At 40.3% G+C, this 21,270-nt stretch overlaps 1 protein-coding gene across 2 annotated transcripts in view; it reads left to right on the top strand.

Annotated features, from left to right (window-relative positions):
* The window catches only part of LOC108247367 (thyroid hormone receptor alpha), a 116,312-nt gene that overhangs the window by 89,086 nt on the left and 5,956 nt on the right, over window positions 1-21,270 (top strand). For both annotated transcript variants that reach the window (XM_017435422.3, XM_017435431.3), the window contains 5 exons: window positions 1,143-1,538; window positions 11,148-11,209; window positions 16,355-16,455; window positions 17,744-17,891; window positions 17,990-18,195. In XM_017435422.3, the coding sequence (XP_017290911.1) occupies window positions 1,483-1,538; window positions 11,148-11,209; window positions 16,355-16,455; window positions 17,744-17,891; window positions 17,990-18,195 (573 nt within the window). In that variant the 5' untranslated portion in view covers window positions 1,143-1,482. The remainder of the gene's footprint in view (window positions 1-1,142; window positions 1,539-11,147; window positions 11,210-16,354; window positions 16,456-17,743; window positions 17,892-17,989; window positions 18,196-21,270) is intronic.

Genomic DNA, 21,270 nt, shown 5'->3' with positions numbered 1-21,270 from the left:
TACCACACCAAATTGTAGTCCACTTTCTGTAAAACTGGCTCAGTTATAGCCATGTTTGGCTGTGGCGGCCATCTTTAATTAGGTTGACATTGAAAATCTTGATGCATTCCCAATTATTACTTCCTGTGAGTTACATTAAAAGCTGTCCAGGGTTTCATGAGCTATTTTGCTAACAGACAAACAGGGTTGACTCATCCTTTAATGTCAAACACACACACACACACAGAGCCACAGGCAAAATCCTTATAACTCCACCTTCGTCTTTGACTGCGGGTGATAATTACTAACCGAATGACTAAAGAATTGTCTGAGAATGAATTCTGACAGAATAGGTAACACTTTACAATAAGAACTAATGAATGAGTGTTTCAAGGACTAATTGCTAGTTACCCATTACTTAATACTCTTTACCTAATCAGGTAATGGTCAGTTAATAATCAGACAACAAAACAAAGACCAGTTGCCAACTAACCATTACTTAATTTGAATCCTTTTCTTTTTAATAGCACTCTAATTTACCCTAATAGTTGAGTAAAATACAATGATTTAGAACAGCTTTTCCCCCCAAAATTAGCATAACTTTGAATATTGTGCGTTTACATTGTTAAGAGTTAAAAATGAACATATAAAAACAATATTTATACTTTTTTATAATCAGAAATTCTAATTTGAGTGCTGACAACTTGACAGTTTTGGCTTGCATGTCAAAAAGTTTGGATACCACTGATTCATAAGTTATTTAAGTTGTTCCGTATTAATTCATGTGTAGTTTAACAAATTTCATGTTTTTTTTTTAAGTGTTACAGAATACAAATTTGTTTGAAACTAGCTAATTTGACATCAAACAAAACAAAAATTGGTTTCATTCTTTGTCCTAAACTCAGCAGATTAAACATCTACTAACCTGCCAAAGTTTAGTTCATTATCTGTAAAACCGACGGAGCTTTTGCTAAGGTTGTGTAGCTGTGGCGGCCATTTATTAGCTGATAATGACATCACAAAATGATGTCATTGATGATTTTTTTGGTTCTTTTGCCTTTAAAAAAATCCCACCAGTATTTGGTGAGATAAATGCAAAAGTTGACTTTTCTCATCCATAAATCCGGTGTAATCTGATGGTGTGTTTTTGTGAACTCTTCCAGGCTGGATCTCGTTCCTCCTGCTGTCTCTCTGAAGCGACACCCGCCCCCCGCCCCCCGCCCTGGCTGCAGGGCCCACAGGTTTACCCCCGTGGAGACCCCCAACATCCTCTGGGTCCTAAAGCGTCCCGCCGAGGTTCATCAGAGCAACCTGACAGGGGGTCAACCCCCCCAATCCACCCCATCCACCCAACCCCGCTGTCGCCCTGCTAGGAGCCCCCGGGACGGGACTCCATCTTGTTTCACTGACTGACCCCTCCCGACCGGCGAATGACAAGCGTGCTTTCGAGGGCGGGGCTTGCCTCAGTCTCTCCTGATTGGCTGCTGGATGGAATTGAGGTGAATGGAACACATGCCCAAGGAGCAGGACTCTAACCCATCAGAGGGAGAAGAGAAACAGTGAGTTTGTGTTGTTTCATGTCAGTAAAAACTCGATTTGAATCCTTACTAAGCGTCTGGGTCAAGAACGTCTGTCTTTAAATCTTCTCTTGCCTGTGAAACACTGCACAGTTCTCTGTTTGTACATCTTGTTCAACCTAAAAGCAGCATTCGTTCCTTCCCGCTGCTCTGAACTCAGAGAATCTGTGCCTGTCGCTCCGGTGTTTCGGTCTTCACTTTGGTTCTTGAGGAGTCGACCTCTTCAGACTGACCTGAACACAAACAAACACAGCACTGTTTAATCCCCGCCACACTAATGAAAACATAATATTGGCAGAACGGAGCCGTACTCATAGTGCTGGAGGAAGGTGGCCGGGCCTCTGAGCAGAAAAGATTTAAGGGTTATCAGTCAAACTCAGTCTACTTTGGCTTCAAGCGACTTTTGAAACACTATGGGTGAAATGATTTCCTGAAACAGCAGAATGATTGAGTTATTAAGTCTGGGAATGCTTAAAGCTGTCACTCAGATCATGATTGGTCATTTCTACAAACATGGAAACTGTTTGTTCAGATCACATTTTGACATTCTTGGTTGGTAAGAAAGTTTATTTAACTTCCTACTGAGTGTTGCACATTACTTCTTCAGATAGAAAAGTAAAAGCATCACAAAACTGCTGTAAATCAGCCATTTTTACAGATATGTGGCAGTAGCTGACAGTCACAACACACACTCTGACCTATAATCTCTTGCCTAACATTGTTTTCAAGATTTGACTAAAATGGCTGCAAGTCTCAAACTCTGGCCTGAAAGGAAGCGGGCGATATGCATTCCTTTAAGAAATAATACGACTTTAAATAACCTACTTATTTGAGTGAGACTAAGAGGAGAGAGACAGTCTGATGCATGGCTTCATCTCTGGAAGTTCTTCTGTGATCCTTTCAGTTGAACCCTAACCCTCAGGTTTATAATAACAATAAAAGCGGTTCTTGTTTTACGACCATGTAGCCGGACTGACTGAGTGCCTGTGCTGTAATGCAGCATCATATTCCCCTCCTCTGTGTGAAGCCTGGATCCATTCTCAGCTAACATGGACACCTGTCAGGGGATCAGTGGCTCTCCAACTGGGAGGACAGTTGGTTTCAGGCTGAACGCATTTATTCTTCTTTTGTCACATTTTTACCCTAACATGGCACTATATTCCAGCTGCACGTTAGAGAGAAGTAAATCTGCAAAGATTTAAGCTTCTGAGATTTTGAATGTGAGGAGCTGCTTCTGAGATTAGATGCTAGTGTTGTGTTCACCAGGAAAAATGGACTTTTACAGCCTGTAGTATTTCACAGGTCCGGTTCTTCATACAAAACGGCAACAATAGTCCAACAAACAGTGGATTTCACAGTGGGCATTCATTTTTGATGCTGTCTTTAAAACCTTTTAAAGCCTCTTGCTTCAGAGGAAATTTACATCACATTGGATTTCACCTATTCCAAGCATGTCAGCACGAGTGATGCAAAAAGTCTCACACTTTGTTGCCATAACAGTAGAAAAGGAATACATTATAATGATGTTTGGTTTAGTTGTTGTTTGTGCAGCACACCTGTGGAAAACCAGATATGATGGTCTGCTCAGCTGTAAAAGCAGGACATGCATCCTACAGTGAATGCATCATTTTGTAAATATTACCAGAAATATAAAATTGTGAGAGAAAGTGGGCGTATCGGTTAGTTTAAACAGCTGCTGATCACATCTGACCCGGCTTCCCAGGACTATCAGTGGTATTTCACACAGATGTGGCAGTATTCTGGTATATAAACACAGTTTGTAAAATCTGGACTGATTTATACCAAAAAGACAGGAGCCAGCATGAGACTCTGACCGCATGATAACCTTGAGCTAAAATACTTCTAGTATGGTATTAAAACAAAAATTGAAAAATGCATCACATGATCCAGTTACTGTAACTTTTGCTGCTTTAGTAATATCACATATTGCTTATATATTACAGGTGTAATAGTACAATAATTTACATTAAATATTAATTCAATGGTATTTTAATTTTAATGGTCAGCTTTAAATAAGGACACTAAGAGCACACATGTAAACATGTTAAACTCTGTTTAAAATCAGCTTTATGATCATATTCAAGATGAAGGTTGAATAAATAAATATTTAACACAGTGTCAGCTAAAACACCAGCGCCAACAGGCTGTTTTATTTATATTTATTTATAGCTCATTTATAGATCTAAAGTAATTGTGCCTGTTGCACACAATATTCATTTTTCTGTGCTGTTCTGCTGGTTGTAAAGTAAAGTTGAGAGCCTGAGAAGCTGATATTAGTTAATTTATCAGCTGGTCTGCAGCGAGCCTGCAGTAGGCTGTATATGCTTCGCATGCTAACATGCTAACTCTTGTAGCTTGCTGCAAATGTTTGTTTCAAAACGCCGCGGCTCACTGGGCTACCCTCCAGGTAAAAGGTACAACCAACCAACGGCGTCTTTCTTTAACAAGCATCAACGTTAAAAAGTTTATGCAGAACTGAATGACAGCTGGAAGCAACAAGTAGGAGAGGGGGAGCGCTGCTTGGTGCTCCGTGTGAGCGATGCTTTACTCTGGTATCTCATTAAAAAGCATTTAAACTGTAGGAACAGTATGATGGAAATATTTAGTGGTTTTAACATCATGCAGTTTTGACACAACGGCAGACCTTGGAACCGGTAATCGGTCCATGCCTGTTACCAGAAAAAGTCCAATCTGAGCCATATGACGGTGGTGCAGTGGTTAGGATGATGGGATTCAGTGTGTGATGAATGGGGTCTTTGGCAGCAGCAGGGTTTTTATTCTGTCTATGATCGACTGGCAGCTTGTCCAAAATAAAATCAGATTCTTAACCAACATCAGCAATAAGAGGATTGACTCTCCTGCCATCCGTTACAGGATAACTCATGTTATATATATTAGATGAAAGGATCTGAACCAGCATGTAATGCTTTCAGAAGGACAAATAAACAGCATGACGGAGTAACATACTTATTCAGTGAGAAGACCGTGAACCATCACTGTGTTCAGTATAAGCACCTGAAAGAACATGGTGTTTATTTCTGCTTTATAATCTGATCTGGGTGGTTTTTTACTGGTAATCATAAACAGAAACAAAAGCAGGACTTTGAAACCTCATGTTGCAGCATCAGACTTTCTAGAAACCTGGAAATCTCTCATTAAAAGTCTTTTAACTTAAACGTTTCTGCTTTTGACCCAGAGACTCCTGACCTCGACTGCTTAGCTGAAGTATTCAAACCTTTCCTAATAAACCAAAGAACCTTTACAAACATGAGATAAATCTTTATGCATTTATGACTATTATTTGTATTTCTTTTTAACAGTTTAGGCTACATTCGCCAATTGCAATTATTTTTAAAGTTCCTTTCTCAAGACCCTTTACGTGGTATTTGATGACACGAAGTGGGGTCTAAACCCTAATATTCGGAACCACTGTTCTAACTAAATGTTTAATAATAATACCAGATATAAAAATAAGTGTAAGAACAAATAATATTCTGTAAACACCTGACAGATATGTGTGAAGGGAATCCAGCTAATTGCTGCTGAATAATGTCTAAATGCAGCCTTTCTGCCTCAGTAAAGTATGTCTGAAGCTGTTTATCAGGGGAATCGACTCCATGTTCATTATGTGTGGCTTACAGTAAATCTGTGTACAGAGGGAGTTGTCTTGCTTTCACTCCGTGTCCTGTTTTATCCCCCTCTGGCTAAGCCTGTAATTTAGACAGTGGTGGGACACATGAGGGAACAAAGTGTCCATTAGCACTGGATGTATAGGCCGGGACAGACTCAGCTGTGGGTTAGTAACATACGGGGGCAACAAAAGGTGTCTCTAAACATAGAACAAGGGGGGGCTCATTCAGACTCTGCCACGGATATAATTCTGCTCTGAGTGGCTTTGTGTTGTGTTTGAGCTGCTGCTGCTGCAGTCTTTTGTCAGATTCACCTCCATAAGAACCTAGAAAAGAAATGCATTAAACACATCTGATAACTCATAACAAGTTGTTGTGTTGAACTCTGGAGCGAACTGTTGGAGCTGTTGGAGCGTATAACTGAGCTGCACTGAAGGTGCTATAAAAAGGAGATGAAGACTAATCAGCATCTGATGACTGATTTACTTTTGTTCAGGAGTTTGCTAAAAATTAGAACAAGGTTTGCAGCTGTGGAGCATATTAACAGTCAAGTATTCTACTGATTATTCATTACTCAATCAAGGGGTTTGATTTATACAAATGTTTTGGGCTGAATGAGTTTTTGCTCTTTCTGCATAGAAATATAATCTACACCCCTAACACATTTGTACAGGGTGGACCATTTCTATGGATACACCTTAATAAAATGGTGATATTAACTTCCTGTTTGTGGCACATTAGTATACGGGGAGGGGGGAAACTTTTCAGGATGGGTGGTGACCATGGTGGCCATTTTGAAGTCGGCCATTTTGGATCCAACTTTTGTTTTTTCAATGGGAAGAGGGTCATGTGACACATCAAACTTTATGGAAATTTCACAAGAAAAACAACGGTGTGCTTGGTTTTAACGTAACTTTATTCTTTTATGAGTTATTTATAAGTTTCTCACCACTTATAAAATGTGTTCAAAGTGTTGGATTGTCGATGCAACCGTCTTCTCCCACTCTTCACACACTGACAGCAACACCGCAGGAGAAATGCCAGCACAGGCTTCCAGTATCCGTAGTTTCAGGTGCTGCACATCTCGTATCTTCACAGCAGAGACGATCGCCTTCAGATGACCCCAAAGATAAAAGTCTAAGGGGGTCAGATCAGGAGACCTTGGGGGCCTTCAACTGGCCCACGACGACCAATCCACTTTCCAGGAACCATTCCCATTTTATTAAGGTGTATCCATATAAAAGGCCCACCCTGTACAAACAGCCACAGTTCAAGAACATGTTTTTTTGTTGAGCTCCACCAGAAATCATGCAGTTTTAGGTTAAATGTTGGATCCACTCCTTGGACTGGATGCTTAAACTCGGTGCCTTTAGTTAAAGGATGGTCCGGTCCTTTTGGAAGTGATGTCCTATCAAATAGTTGTCAATAGTTAGTAGGTACAAAACAAACCCAGACTGGAGCAACTGGCTGTGAAGGCAGGTACTCTCAGCAGAAGAAGAGTCTCACAGAGTGAAGGGAGAAGCAGCAAACTTGAGTGGGTCAGCGGGCTAAACAGAGAGACATCAGGGTGTGAGACAGGGAGAAACAGATGCATGAGGGCGGTGCACCTCCTTACATCTGCAGCTACTCTGTCATGCATATTTTACCACCTCACTGTGTCGTCTGGTCAGAGCTGCGTTTATTTTTCTCAGCTTTTCAGCTTATATTCTTCTGTTAGTTTGAAGCTGTGTGCGCCTGTCATTGTGTGTGTTTGTTCTTCCACCCTAATCAATTAGTCACTTTCAACTCCAACTTTCATCACGTGTGCTGCAGAGCAGGTAGAGTGTCTGTGTGGGCTTGGCTCACGCTGCCGAGAAGCTCGGTGTTCTGGATGTTAATGTGTGTTGCAGTCCCGTCAGTGTGAGAGCCGGGAATTGTAAAGCTCTCTGAGGTATGCCTGTGCAGCACATAATGTTGTGCATAATATTCAATTATGCATGATGTTTTTATTCTCAAACTGAAGTACTTGTGTGCACCAAGAGGCCACAAATTCACCAGCTGTGTGGGACGATTTCATATATTCTATTTATCTTTGTGTCACTATTTCTCTCAGAGATTGTTATTAGATTTTGTGGAGCACTTCTAAATCTCTGTCAAAATCTTAGGGCGCTTCTTTGGGTTTGATCAGACTTTGATAAAGAGGATTAGAGCTAAAGCTTATTCAAAACAAGAGATTTGCTTTTATCGTTTCATAATCATCTCATTACTGTGCCCAATCTCTGGCTGTTGTCCCATCATGGTACAAATAGACATTTTAAAGGTAATCAGTGCAAAGTATGAAATCAAACACAAAATAGGTTATTCTGAACCATTTCATATGGTGCAGTTTGAAAGAGTTTACTCCAGTAGTTTTCAAAACACAGCATATTAATATGCAATTTTGAAATGCAGGTACCCACTCAATGTAAACAAAGCATTTGGCAGAATCTGTCAGAAACCACATGGAAGCTTGAGTCACGACTCACCTGCATTGGGTCACATGGTAGATGGCATCAAATTTATCTTCATGCTAAATAGTCTTCAAATTTGACCAGTAATTGACACCCCTGGTTTAAAAGCAGAAGAAGCATCAAAACCAGCGCTAATCTCAGCTGCTGCTTTATGATTTAGGACAATTTTCCCGTTTCATGTTTTTACTAAAAACCGTGGCCATGTCCACGTGGTTAAATTAAAGTTTACTTTACTCACTTACTGAAAACCCTCGAATGAAACAGGCTTCAGGTACAGAGACCTGTGCTGCTGCTAATCCTTCTAACCAGGAATCTTTATATTTGTTCATTTTCACCGGTTTAATGGGTCAGCGTGAAGGAGTGGGACATTTAGTTTGAGCTCACCCATGATCATAGTTTTCCATTGCATTAATTTTTCAGATTTGTCTATTTTAACTTTAAAATCACTGTCCATCCTTTGTAGCAGACATGATCTTGAAAACAGAACCGCCCAGCTTAGAACAGAGAAAAACAAACAGCAGCATCTGGAATCTCCGGTTTTTGCCGGGCGATTTCTCTTCAGTGACGCAGAGTAGTAGAAGTGACAGAAAGCTGAATAAAGAGTATCTGTTTGCTGATGTTTCCTTTTTCTACCAACCCGCTGTCATAATGGGAGACTGAGCTGTCACGTCGCTGACAGTTGGATGGTTGTCGCCTCTAGCACCTGAACAGTTATGTGGAAGACGTTTGGCAGAGATATTAGGCTTTTTAAGTGACAGTCAGTTAAAACTTCACCTTCACTTTTTACAGCGGTGACAGCATTTACTAACAATCCCTGCCTCAGAGTCGATCAAATATTTCCAGATATTTGCTGATGTTTGCTCAGAAGTGATGATTCACGGGTTGGATTTGGTCTCTGGGAGACACATTTCCCCTCTACGGCCTACAGAGACAGGATCATTATTATTATTAAGATGCTACAATCTCAACGATCACAATAAATCAAGCTGTAACCCTATACGCTATTTATGAGCTTAATTTAATTCAGTGTTAATCCATGTTATGGATTGGTAAAAGGGCAAAGAGAGCCATAACCAGGAACACGGCTCTGCTGTAATTAAGGGTAGAGTTACACGTGAAGGGCAGTTTAACTTGGCATTAGGGCTCAATTACAGCAACTTGTGAACTTAACAGGCAGTTAAATAGTTATGTTTCCCACAGGGGCGTACAGTGTCTGCTGACGTGAAGTATGGAAACCTGGGTTTGTGCAGAAGGACGGAGGAGTCACAGAAAAATGTAGTTTTAGAGCAAAGAGCGAAGGGATCAATAACTGTTTTATTTCTACATTATTCAGCTCAAGTTCAAAAAGACACCTTTGTTGTTGTTACTTTGGAAAATAGAAATTATTTTGCTTATAAAAAATCCAGTAATATAAAAAAGTCATTTAAAAACAACAGGAATAAGTTTCATGGAATAGATAAAAGTGATAGATTAATGCAATTTGTTTACATATGTATTTATCTTTAATTTATTTACATGTATTTTTAGTTTGTTTATTTCTTTATCAATGTACCATTTATTTACTTTGTGTGTGTTTGTTAAGTAGCCCTATTTGATTTATTTAGTCTTCACATTTTAAAATGATTAAAATATCAATTTTTAAGCATATTTACTCGATTTAATTTGCCAAATTTAGTATTTATAGTTGACATTTCCAGCTGTGACATCAGTAAACAGTCTGGAGATTCAACACAAACGATTCCTGTCTGCACATCGTAACAATTCAGCCAAACATGTCATCTTCAGGTTGTGCTGATTTTAACAACGATGCAAATCGTAAATAAACTAAGCAAACAGAGAAATTGCAAGATAATTTTTATTTATGTTGCTGTAAAAAGGGGTAAAATGCAGAAGGCTTGAAGTTGCTGTGGCTCATGATGAGCAGAAATAATACGTCTGAGAGGTCATCCTGTCTGCAGTGAGTAAAGATAATACACAACCACATGGTGTGTAACAAAGATCTTGTATCTGTGGTGCTAATGGAGTCCCGTTCCCTCTGCAGTTTATGTTCACGGCTTGAATACAGCTGTACTTTCAGAGCCGTAAACACCTCGCTCTCTCTCCTCTTCTGTTCGTTCACCACTCCCCTCTGAAGCGATCATTCCCAACATGCCCTTCAGATTAGTTTGTGGTTTTCTTTCAGGTGTGTGTTTCTGCTGCAGATCTGCAGTATGAGTGAGAGTCTCTGCAGTTTTTATCTTCCTGCTTGCAGGTCTTTTTGGAACTTATTTGTTTTTTCCCCTCTGCTGTTGACTTAATTGACAGCACTAAGAAAAGCAAAGCTCACCCAGTTATTTCAATACAAGCTGTCTTATTCTTGACATGTTTTACAACCTAACTTTTGGTCTTGAGAGCTCTGTTACTTCTCCTGAAATATATGGTGGCAAATCAGGCTCCAGTTTCTTCAGATAAATAAAGGACCAGATGGTTGACATGTAACCGGACACTCAGAAAGTTTACACAAATATATTAAAAGGGTTTCTAAAGGTTTTAATATGACACTGTGTTAACTGTACAGATGTGTTACCTTCATTTGATATTTGATCTATCACATGTAGATTCATGTTCTAATTTTGTAATAAAATATTGTCTTTTAGACACATTTTTCAATTCAGATTACTTTTTTTGCAATATTGGAAAATGTTGCATGATGTTGTGAGTCACTGTCAGTTACTGCGACACCAAACTTTAGCTCATTGTCTGTAAAATTCACTGAGATGTAGCTGTTTTCGTGGAGGCTTTGGTTGATTAGCTTGGCAGACATCTTAAACCGTGTTGACTCCAAAAGTTAATCAGTCGTTGATGTCAACCCATTGATTACATTCTGAAAGTTTTACTAAAATCCATCCAGTGGTTTATGAGGTAACAGATCTTGCACAATGAGTTCATGCAGAAATGTGTTGGGGATAATTATTGTGTTACGGACATTTTTGTGCTTGCTAGAGTTGTTTAACCCTTGCACCTTTGGCAGCAGGTGATAATAAATGGACTCTGTCTCAGTTGTTGATTTGTGGACAACCACACTGTCCTGAGCCGATCTTATCAGCCATCTGATCGTGGACCTTTGTAGTTACACCTGGCATTGATAAGCTTTGTGTTTACCTGCCGGTTGTAGCTGTTGTGATGGACCTCTCCACCAAGCACCAGCTGTTAACCGTCCTGAAATCCTGCCACGAAACAGCTCTTAACATTAGCCTTGAAGATTGAACAAAACACTCAAGTACCTGAATGTGAAGTCCAACTGCGAGGTCGTACCAGGTGGTCTGAATTCACAGGAGAAGCCAAAGCTCGTATGCATTTCTTGTTATGATGTAACCCTTGGACTGCTTGTTCTAAAATTACCTGGAAACAGAAAATTGTTGTTTGACAGGAAACGTTTACTTACATTTTCTTTTCTTTGTCTTCTCTCGTAGGTGGCTCAATGGCCCTAAGAGGAAGAGGAAGAATAGCCAATGTTCGGTGAAGAGTATGACTGGTGAGTATCCGCTCAATTGTGTTTTGATAGACAGAATTTATTAAAAAAGGAACAAAAACAGCAGCTCTAAAGTGGCTGCTTAGAAAACATGCTTCTTTTATCTGAATTGTCTCTGAAGGCTGAAATTCTGAACGTCCGCAGACCTCAACATTAGAGAATAAAAGCTCTCCAGTTGTAAGCAACTATTCATTTTGAAAATTGCTTTTGGAGCATTTTGCCAAGGACCCCTGACTGATGTATTTTTAGAATCTCAGAATGTGTTTAGAAAAGCTGCCAGGCTTTCCAGAGTGAATCTAAGATGACTGCACAAAGGTTGGTTGGTAGATATTTTAAGGCTGCCTTGTGTAAATTACACTTTAAAAAAGTGGGGAAAGTCATCTTGGCATCAGCCATCAATAAACAAAATCCCACTGCTTTGTCTGCTTTGGTGTCAGATGCTGTTTATTGTGGAAGAGACAGCTCCAAATCCCCAGAGCTGAGGGGAAAACCAAACAAGGGAGGAGACAGATTTTGAGAGAGATGTGGTAGCAGAAACATAAAAATTGAAGTTTACAGAGTAGTTAGTTTTATATAGCACCCAATGTCATGTTTTCCCTCCCAGGAGACTTGTGGGTGGATTCGCTGCTGGAAGTTTGTCATATATTCTACCTAAGATGGTTGATTTGAACTGGGACAGTATAAGATGTCAGACAGCTGTCTGAAATTGGATTTTATATATACAGTATAATGACAATTTTGCTTCGGGTGTGTTGATGCCTCAACAAGCATCAGTATCTGACTGATTCTAAACCCATGCCGTGAAACAAAAATTGATGATGATACTTCCACAAAGGCTAAGGTAGACTTTTATTTTACAGCAGTTCCCAAACTTTTCAAGATTTAACAGTGGAACAATTGTGGCTCCAAATATTGTTAATTGAAGCGTGCAAACATTGCTAATAAGCTATTAAATAAGGGTCGTGATGGACCTCAATTTTGGGAACTGAGTCAGAGGCCCATAGGAGGTACTTTAGCTTGTCTGCCAGTAAGAATAATGCTGTTTTGAGAAAAGCTCCAAATATCAGCGCTCTTTTTCATTTCTCAGGTATTATTTCTCTGCAGTATTTGACCACAACTGGTAGAAGATATTCAATAGTCATCGGAGCATTGAAATATATCAAAAATGAAAACTGGAAGTTGATTCCACAGTAGAGGAGCCTGATAACTGAAAGATCGGCCTCCCATTCTGCTTTTAGAAACTCTAGGAACCGCAAGTAAACCTGTAGTGAGAGCAAAGTCCTCTGTTAGGAAAATATGGGAAAAAATAAGGTTTTTAGCATAGGATGGAGAATGGTTATTGAGAACTTTGAATGTTAGAAGTACGGTTTTAAATTATGTTCTGACTTTTCCATGAACTTTTAGAATTCTTTTTCTTTTTGGACATTCCTGGTGGAAAGTCATTCAGACTTCTTTTGGCAAAAAACAAACAAACAAAGTAAACAGCACATCATTGCCATCTGTTGGACTGGAGTGTAAAATCAGATTCATGAGTTGAACGCTTCAGTACAGGTGGGCCAAAAATAGAATGAATACAAGTGTATGTGCATCAGCCCAGCCCTGAAGGCTTTATGCATGCGGAGACAAAAACATGTTGATGTCTTTAATTATAATTATATAGTTTAAGGGAAGGGTGTTATGACGATATTAGATGGTGAATGATTAGAATGTGCTGAGAATCTGGCGAAGCAGAAAGGCCGTAGGAATGTCTGCAGGGCATGTTCTATCTATAGTTGTTGTGTTCTTTGTGGTGACGCATCAGTAATTTCCTCAACCAGCTCAAACTATTTTCTAGTGTGTTTAATGCCTGCCGTTTATAAAGAGTTTAGGTTGACTTCAGCCTGTTTTCAGTCTGTTTCAAAAACTGTCAAGGTTAGGTAAATCTAAAACAACTTTTTATGCAAGTTTGTAAAAGTCTGTTTATAGTTTTTACTTGCCTCTTTGCTTGGAAAGAAAAGCCTGCTTTTCACGACAACGTAAACACTAAAAACTGCTGGGTTATTTTGATAACTCGTTTGCTGGGTTAAAGCTGCTGGATCGTAGGTTGGGTTGGTTATTAAGAGATAAGACTTTGACCCAGTGGTTGGGTTGGAGATGAGCCGTGTCATTCTTCACAGTCGGCCATTTTAATCCAGGAATTGATCCACTAGAACCTGACTGGACCTCTGCTTTAAGTTGTAATAAGTAAAGGTAAGACAATAAAAACAACTTGTAGGAAGATATTTAACCTGGTTGGCTTTGTTGATGACTTTTATCAGTGCCAGCTAGGCAGTAACAACCCTCGTTTTGTTATCTAAAAAGGTAGATTTTGGGATGTTCCTTTTAACTCAACATTTTAGTAGCTTTAATACAACAAATTGGTCATTTTAACCTGAAACAAACTGTTAACCTAACCCAAATTTGAGCCAGCGTTTTTAGTGTACAAGCTGCAGCAGTCCAAAGTGAGAATGAGTGAAGACCACTATTCTAATTTTAAAAGCTCAACTGATTTCGTTTTATGTGGTGTAAAGTTTGTGCTTGTCAGGTTGGGGACAGTAGAACAGCGGTAGCATTTAGCCTTAATGTCCTCAAGGTTTCCCGTCTCAAATATCAAATCACTGAGCTGTTGTCATGTTCAGACCTCAGAGAAGCAACCCTGGGACTCCTTCAGAAACCTGATCCGTCCCGTTCTGATCCGCACGTTTCAACGAAACAAAAAAGCAGCTGTTAACGTCTGGAAGTTTGTGAAGACAAAATATTTATCCTGACTCTGCCACATTAGAAAGATCCCCTTCTTCTTTTGGTGGGGTTTTTGCAGGGCCTCTTTGGAGAGGGAAGGGCAGCCAGATCCTGGGAGCTGCAGCAGTATTGATTTTGGGCTTGGCTTCCAAACGAAGCCACAGCGACGCGGCTCGGGGATCCGCCTTCTGCTTCTGCTTGCCCTGCCAAGACAGCGGAACTGACATTTTTCTCATGAGCCGCCTCTCTGATGGCCTTCCTATCTATTTAGCCTTCATACATACATTCTCTTGCTCTTATTTTATTCCTGTTAGGGTTTTATCAGCTCCTCAGTGGTGTTAAGAAAATCAATTTGGCTGAAATGTCACTTGTGCCCCCTCAGCGCTTGCCCTTGTGTCTCTTCTTTTCTCCGTTTCCCACCATCCTCTTCTTGCACTGCCCCTCCTCCTCTTCCTTCTTCTAAAGTCTGTAACGAAGCCAAGAAGCAGAGCCCAACTGACACTGCCAGTCACAGCTCTCGCCACGCCTCAATACAGACTCAACATACACAGCTGTTTTATCTTCTGAAATTCAGAAGCTGTTTTCACAAATTATTCTCAAATTGTCTTCCTTTTTAGCAAAGTGTGTTAAACAGAAAAATTAAATAAAACTAGATTTTACACTGCAAAACCTAATTCACTTTCACTGCTGCTGCCAGGATGCTCCCAAAACCTTAAAGAACTTAATGTTTTATCTGTAGATTTGGAGTTTTTTGTTTTTTTTTCTGTTCTGATGTCATTTTAGACCTTGTGAGATTGTTCCTTTTTGTTCATCCTGCAGCTTTTTAGTTGTTTTGCATTGATGCTTCTCTCACCTTGTTGGGTGAAATGTGCCAATCACAGGATCAAAGTGGGCTAAAACTTTGCACCATAATGCTCTGGTGTAAACAACATATGCATGTGCAGATTGTTCCACAGAATTTATTTGTGACTTGCAGCAGACCATCTCCACCCCTCCCAGCTTCTCGGCTACATATTCAGCACATGAAATGTCTGGAAATCTGCCGCTTCCTGTGGGCAAACTCCCTCAGCCTCACGGGTCTTACAGGCTGGAGAGAAAAAGACCAAACTGCTGTGTTCCCAAGTTAAAAGCAGGGGAAACACGGCAGGGAGTAAAAAGAAGAAGATCCCACAAAGATAACATTCTGATCTGTAACAAATTTAGGGTACTTTAGATCCGATTATAATGATCTTAAAGATAATCTATTATGGTGCTTGTTGGAGTTACCTAACAAATACCTGAGAAGAATAACTTAAAGGGATAGTTTACATCTTTTGAACTGAGGTTTTATGAAAAGGTTAAAAACAGACATCTTAAAGGTAGTCCTTTAAACGTCCTCTGTTTGGAGAAATAAAGTCAAATTCTGACCAGATTTACAAACTAATGTTTAATTCTAGCAGGGCCAAGCCCAGAGTGGAGAGCTGTGTTCTCTAAACAACTCCAATCTAAAAATCTTCATAGCGGTTCATGCAGACACCTTTACAACTCTGTCAATTACACACTTCTTTACACAGAGCTCTGAGGTTATCTGCCAGAGCAAATAGAAGCAGCTAAGCTGCAGCACTTCCAGTCATAATATTTCTGCAGTATAACAGTGCCATCGTTTTTTTATTGACCTATTAAAATGCTTGTTGATGAGCTAGAATTTATTGATGATTGTTGATATCATAAATATAAAAAAGTATTTAGAAAGTCGAAGTTACTCTTTAACAGAAGCAAAAACCTCTCTCCTTTTCTGATTCTGGGCGCCTAATTTAGGTGCTTCCCCTCGTGGAGCTACTATTTATTTAGATTTGCAAAAAAAAGACAACCAGCCTCCAAGATAAATCCAGTTATTTCTCCTCTGGCCACGCTCAGTGTTACAGATGTGTGCTGGTTTTCTCAGCTCCATCCTTGCCCCACTCGGCTGTAATGTCTCACGGTACTGATGAAGATCAGACTTTAAACTCCAGCAGAACCGGCTCCAACTGGTGCATGCTTCTGTCAAGTTGTGTCCTCAAAGTTTGTTTCCTAATGCTAATATATTTAATTCGGCTTTTAGTCTTCCACAAACTTCTGGTAATCGTCACAACAATACGTGTGCTCCACTTCCAGATGTATGAACGAGACAATATGTCTTAAAGCTGCTTCAGGCTCAGCAGGAGGCGAGGAGGCGGAGAAAAGGGTTTGGTTTCCATGGTAACTGACTCAGTGATGCTGTAGAGATGGAGTTGTGTTTCTGAAATAGAAAGAACTCCGTGTATTTCTTTTATTTAATAATGAACGTTTTCTTGAATAGACCTAAAGTTTTCGTAACTTTTTCACTTGACTTCTCATAAGACTTGTTTTTCATTCCTGTGTTTTTTTTTCCAGGGTACATCCCCAGCTACCTCGAAAAGGATGAGCCATGCGTGGTGTGTGGCGATAAGGCCACTGGTTACCACTACCGCTGCATTACCTGCGAGGGCTGCAAGGTACGCTCAGAACCAGCTCAGAACCCACACACTGTCTGACAGAAAACGTCTGGAGCTTCCATGCACACTTTTACACATGAGACTCCGCAGTCATGTTGGATCATTAACTCTTTTCATGCATTGTGTTGATTTGTCATGTTTTATCTAAAGCAGAACTGAAGGGATTAAAGTTAACGCAGAATGATGTATTTGACTGAGTCATAACCAAACAATCTGAATTGTTACTGACAGTATATCCATCTGTTAAATGCTAATTAAATTATCCTCACTCCAAAAGAGAATATATTTAATTTAATTTTATGCCCAGGCCCATTTCCACCCCTTGCCCGTGCTCTGTCCCTGTTGCTTCGTTCTTTTCTTATTCGTAGGTACGAGAAATGGTCAAAATCTTCTTGTGACATTTTTCAAGGGCATACTTAAAATGAACTGTTACCATCATTATTAAAAGTACTCAGTGCCTTCATGCTAACTAGCATGTGGCCAACATTAGCAACATTTATTCATATTTTTTTAATGTTTCCCCGAAACGGATGCACCGACATTCCCAGCGTTAAATACTTTTTTGGCCCAATCTTTTTTTATTTTGTTGCCAAATGATGCCTGTAGCTCACGAGATAGAGATCAGAAGAGATGAGGACAGCATGTTGTAACCTGCCGTTCATCTGATGCTTGCAGTGTGTCCCTGTGAAAACGCCTGTGTTTGCAGAAGCATTCACACAAAATGTCTTAAAGTCAGCAGCGAGACCGGTTGTTCAAAGAGCTGCTAATTGAGGAACGCCTGACGTGTGTTGTAGCGATGCAGTGGGAGCTGCTTCCCTGTCGGCCGGAGGTCACACAGCTTTTGAGTTATGGTCAATGGTGGATTCTCTGTTTGGGTCGGTGTGAAACATAACAGCCCGAGGGAGAACTGGAGAGTCTCTCCTTTGATTCCCAGCTCACCAGTCTTCCTGCCTCATTTATCATCTGGAAATGGATTTGCACTAACTCTTAAAAATACAGAATAAAGTGTGCTCCGTATCAATTTAATAAGGAATTCATCTTTTAAGGTTCAAATACGGGAAAAATTCACATTCTAAGGGGCATCTGGCAGCCCTAATCCTTCTTGTCTTTACTGAACGCGACATAATGTGTCGGACTTGACATTTTCATTTTAGCCTGTCCTCTTCTGGTCCTTCATCACTTTTATTTCTGCCTCTGCCGTTTTCCCCAGACGGCCTCTGCGTGTCGCTGACTGTCACTCTGCCTGAAGCGTCCATTCATCTCTCTCTGCTTTTCATTCTGCCTGCAGGGTTTCTTTCGTAGGACCATTCAGAAGAACCTCCACCCCTCCTACTCCTGTAAGTACGATGGCTGCTGCATCATCGACAAGATCACCCGCAACCAGTGTCAGCTGTGCCGCTTCAAGAAGTGCATCGCCGTGGGCATGGCGATGGACTGTGAGTGCATATTTATACATGGAAATCATATAGGAGCTGCAGTTTTAGACCATGTTTAGGGCATAAAGTAAAGAGTTTTATATTCCGTCTCGTCTTAGTGGTGCTGGACGACTCGAAGCGGGTGGCTAAACGGCGCCTGATTGAGGAGAACAGAGAGAAACGCAAAAAGGAGGAGATAGTGAAGTCCCTCCAGACCCGTCCAGAACCAACTGTGGATGAGTGGGACCTGATCCGCCTGGTGACGGAGGCCCACCGACACACCAACGCTCAGGGCTCGCAGTGGAAACAGAAGCGCAAATTCCTGGTAAGAAGACATGTTTGTGTTTTAAGAGAATTATGGGCTTTGATGAGGGATTTCAAGTAATACAGAAATAAATTCCTTATGTGTGAAATTCGTGGACGTAAATGCACAAACAATTCTGTCTAAGGAGGAAAAAGTCCTCAAGTCTCTTAATATGTCAAAGGTCAAAATTGAAGCTTCAACATGAGTTGCTGTGTGGTTTGGGAGCACAGAATCTTTCCCTTCTGGAATCTTTCCCTGACAGAATATTTCCTGTCACAGTAATTTTCCCCTAAAAGTATGTTTTACTCACAGGAATCCTCCATAACGGAATCATTTCCTCCCTAATGTAATGTAATTTTTTCCTCACTGGAATCGTTTCTACATTAGAATCACATGATTGTTTCAGAGATAAATGAACTTTTCTCACAGCTCTGGTCTATAAAGAAAAACAGGTTTCTTCAGGTTGACTTCAGCTAATTTTCTGTTTCAGAGGTTTCAAACTACTTGATTTGGCCAAATCAAACACATTTAATGACAATGATGTTGATGTTAACATTTTCTTTATGTGGAAAAGAAAGTTTTAATAGGACAGAAGATGTCTTCCAGTGCTTTGTGTTGGTTACGTTTGCTTGTACACACCATCCACTCCAAGTTTTCTGTGCAGCTTTTAAGCATAAATCCTCCCTGCTGAGTTTCAGCTCCCACAAATCTCCTTTTTTGGACGGGTCCTAAACTTGTGAACTTTGAGTTGTTGGTCCCAGCAACATCAGAATCTCAGTCGTTTTCAAACTTTGCAATTAGAAGCAGAAAGAAGTGGGATTTGGTGCACGGAGGACATCTGGTTTTAGTTGTCCGCAGACATTCAGTCAAAAACATCAGCGTTTTTAAGCCACATACCTGCAGCTTTACTCTCATGAGGAGATCTTATCATCTTGTCGTGCAGCTCATTGAACTGTACAGTGGGCTTTAGTTTCTGATTTCTGTGTCATATATATATCAAGAAGAAATAAAAACAACCTGAAGGTCAGAAGTCTATATATTATTGGGGAAAATGTCACTCATGTGATTTTCTTTTGCAATAAAGCGAAGCGTAAATGCATAAAAATCTCAGCACATGGCAAAACAGTCTCACATCCAGCTACACTGCTTAAAAAAATCACCAGAGTGGCTGATTATAGTGCTTCAAAAAGTAAAATAAAAGTAAAAAAAATTGATTACAGTCTAAAAACTTTAAACCTTAAAGCAGATGTGAAACAAAAGATGTTTTCCAGATTTTCAAGAACAAACGTTCCTGAACTGAAGATAAACAGCCGAAGTTTAACAGGATTCACGCTGATTATCTCAGTCTTAATTTGCTAAAATCCAGTTAAAGATGCAATTATTAGGTAAACAATAACACTTAGAGGTCTGAGTTGTGGAGAATATTTACAGACACAAATAAAAGAACCACCGTCTGTCTGTGTGGTCTGAGGAAGCACTAAACCTCAGGAGGCAGGTGGTCTTTTTAGACTTTAGATTAACTTTATTAGAAAATTCCTCACATAGCTGAACTCCATCAGCTTTAAACCATTTCAGTAATTAGGTGAAAATTGAAAGAAACACAAATGTCAGTGATAGTTTCACAACCTTTCGGCAAAAATGTCACCGCCGTGGAGCCAAACTGAGATTTTATTCAGTCAGAATTTAATGCTCTTAAATTTGTGAAGAGATTTCTCCCATCAGATTAAAAGCATTTCATCTCAAAAGCGACTCAAAATAGATTTCTATTGATTTGCCCAAATAATGCCTGCAAATCCCTCCAGTTCAAAAGTTTAATTGTTGATAATTTCAGAAATTAGGATAAAAACCTCCGTCTGTTTCCAGGGTTAGTGTCTGTGTCGATCTGTGTAATTTGTAAACCTCGCTGTGCAGTTTTCTTTGGAACTACGTTACATTTTATCTGAAAAAGGAGACGCTGCTGCCAATTCTGGACTGACAAAACCCATTATATATAAAATCTGAGTTAGAGATTGTATTTCTCTGGCCTGTAGTCGTCGTGGAGGTGCATTGTGCATTCAACAGTTATTAACCTCAGCTGTTCTCCCCGTCTCTCTCCAGACAGCTATTTTCTCAACAGTAGAATGAAAAATGGCTCTGACCTTCATTAATAAAAGCTGTGCTTAGTTTTGGCTCTCACACAGCAAGAGTTGCATCCATCAAAGTCATTATTACAATATTTAAAGTTTCCACGAGCGCTCACACAGTGGAGGATTGTCTAAGTTTGCACTGATTTAAGTAATCCCCCTCTCTGTGTTTCATGATTGATGACTTACTGTGCGTGATGATTTTTTTTCTGTGCTGTTATCTTATCCCACCCATGGCTGGAGCCCAGCTTGAATAAATGACGATGGCTTTGACACATGCTTTATTCAGTCCAGTTTGGAATAATATTATTCATCGTCACACGTCAACTCACACAACTCTATAAATTCATGTCGTTTCACCCCGCTTTACTCTCCACGACCTGCGTGACCTTTCAGAACATGGCTGTATCGCTACAGATTTGGAAAACCTCCTTCGATGATTAGAGCGGACGAGCACAACGCTGGGGGTGTGATGGGGTTGTAGCCCAGGCATGAGATCAGGTAGTCCTGAAGCTGCTGTGCTATTAGGGCTTGCCAAATAAATATATACAGGTTTTTATTCTTTGGGGGCTGTTTTGTCCCTGAGATGTTTTCCTGAACCCTCATCATGCTCTATATTTGAGCAGCATGTTTTATTTGTCCTTTATTTTACCAGTAAAGTCCCACTGAGTGTCACGGTGGTGCAGTGGTTAGTGCTGTCGCGTGACAGTGATAAGGTCACAGGTTTGCCTCCCGGCCTCTCGGTGTGGAGGTTGCATGTTCTCCCTGGGCATCCATCATACGTTAACTGGTAACTCTAAATTGTCCCTCGGTGTGAGAGAGAGACTGGATGGTTGTTTGTCTCTATTTGTCCCTTTGATGGATGAAAGAACAATGGATGGATGGATGGATGGATGGATGGATGGATGGATGGATGGATGGATGGATGGGTGGATGGATGGGTGGGTGGATGGATGGATGGATGGGTGGGTGG

This window comes from Kryptolebias marmoratus, linkage group LG17 (assembly GCF_001649575.2).
Source record: "Kryptolebias marmoratus isolate JLee-2015 linkage group LG17, ASM164957v2, whole genome shotgun sequence".
Lineage (NCBI taxonomy): Eukaryota > Metazoa > Chordata > Actinopteri > Cyprinodontiformes > Rivulidae > Kryptolebias > Kryptolebias marmoratus.
This window is presented reverse-complemented; position numbering and strand designations above follow the sequence as displayed.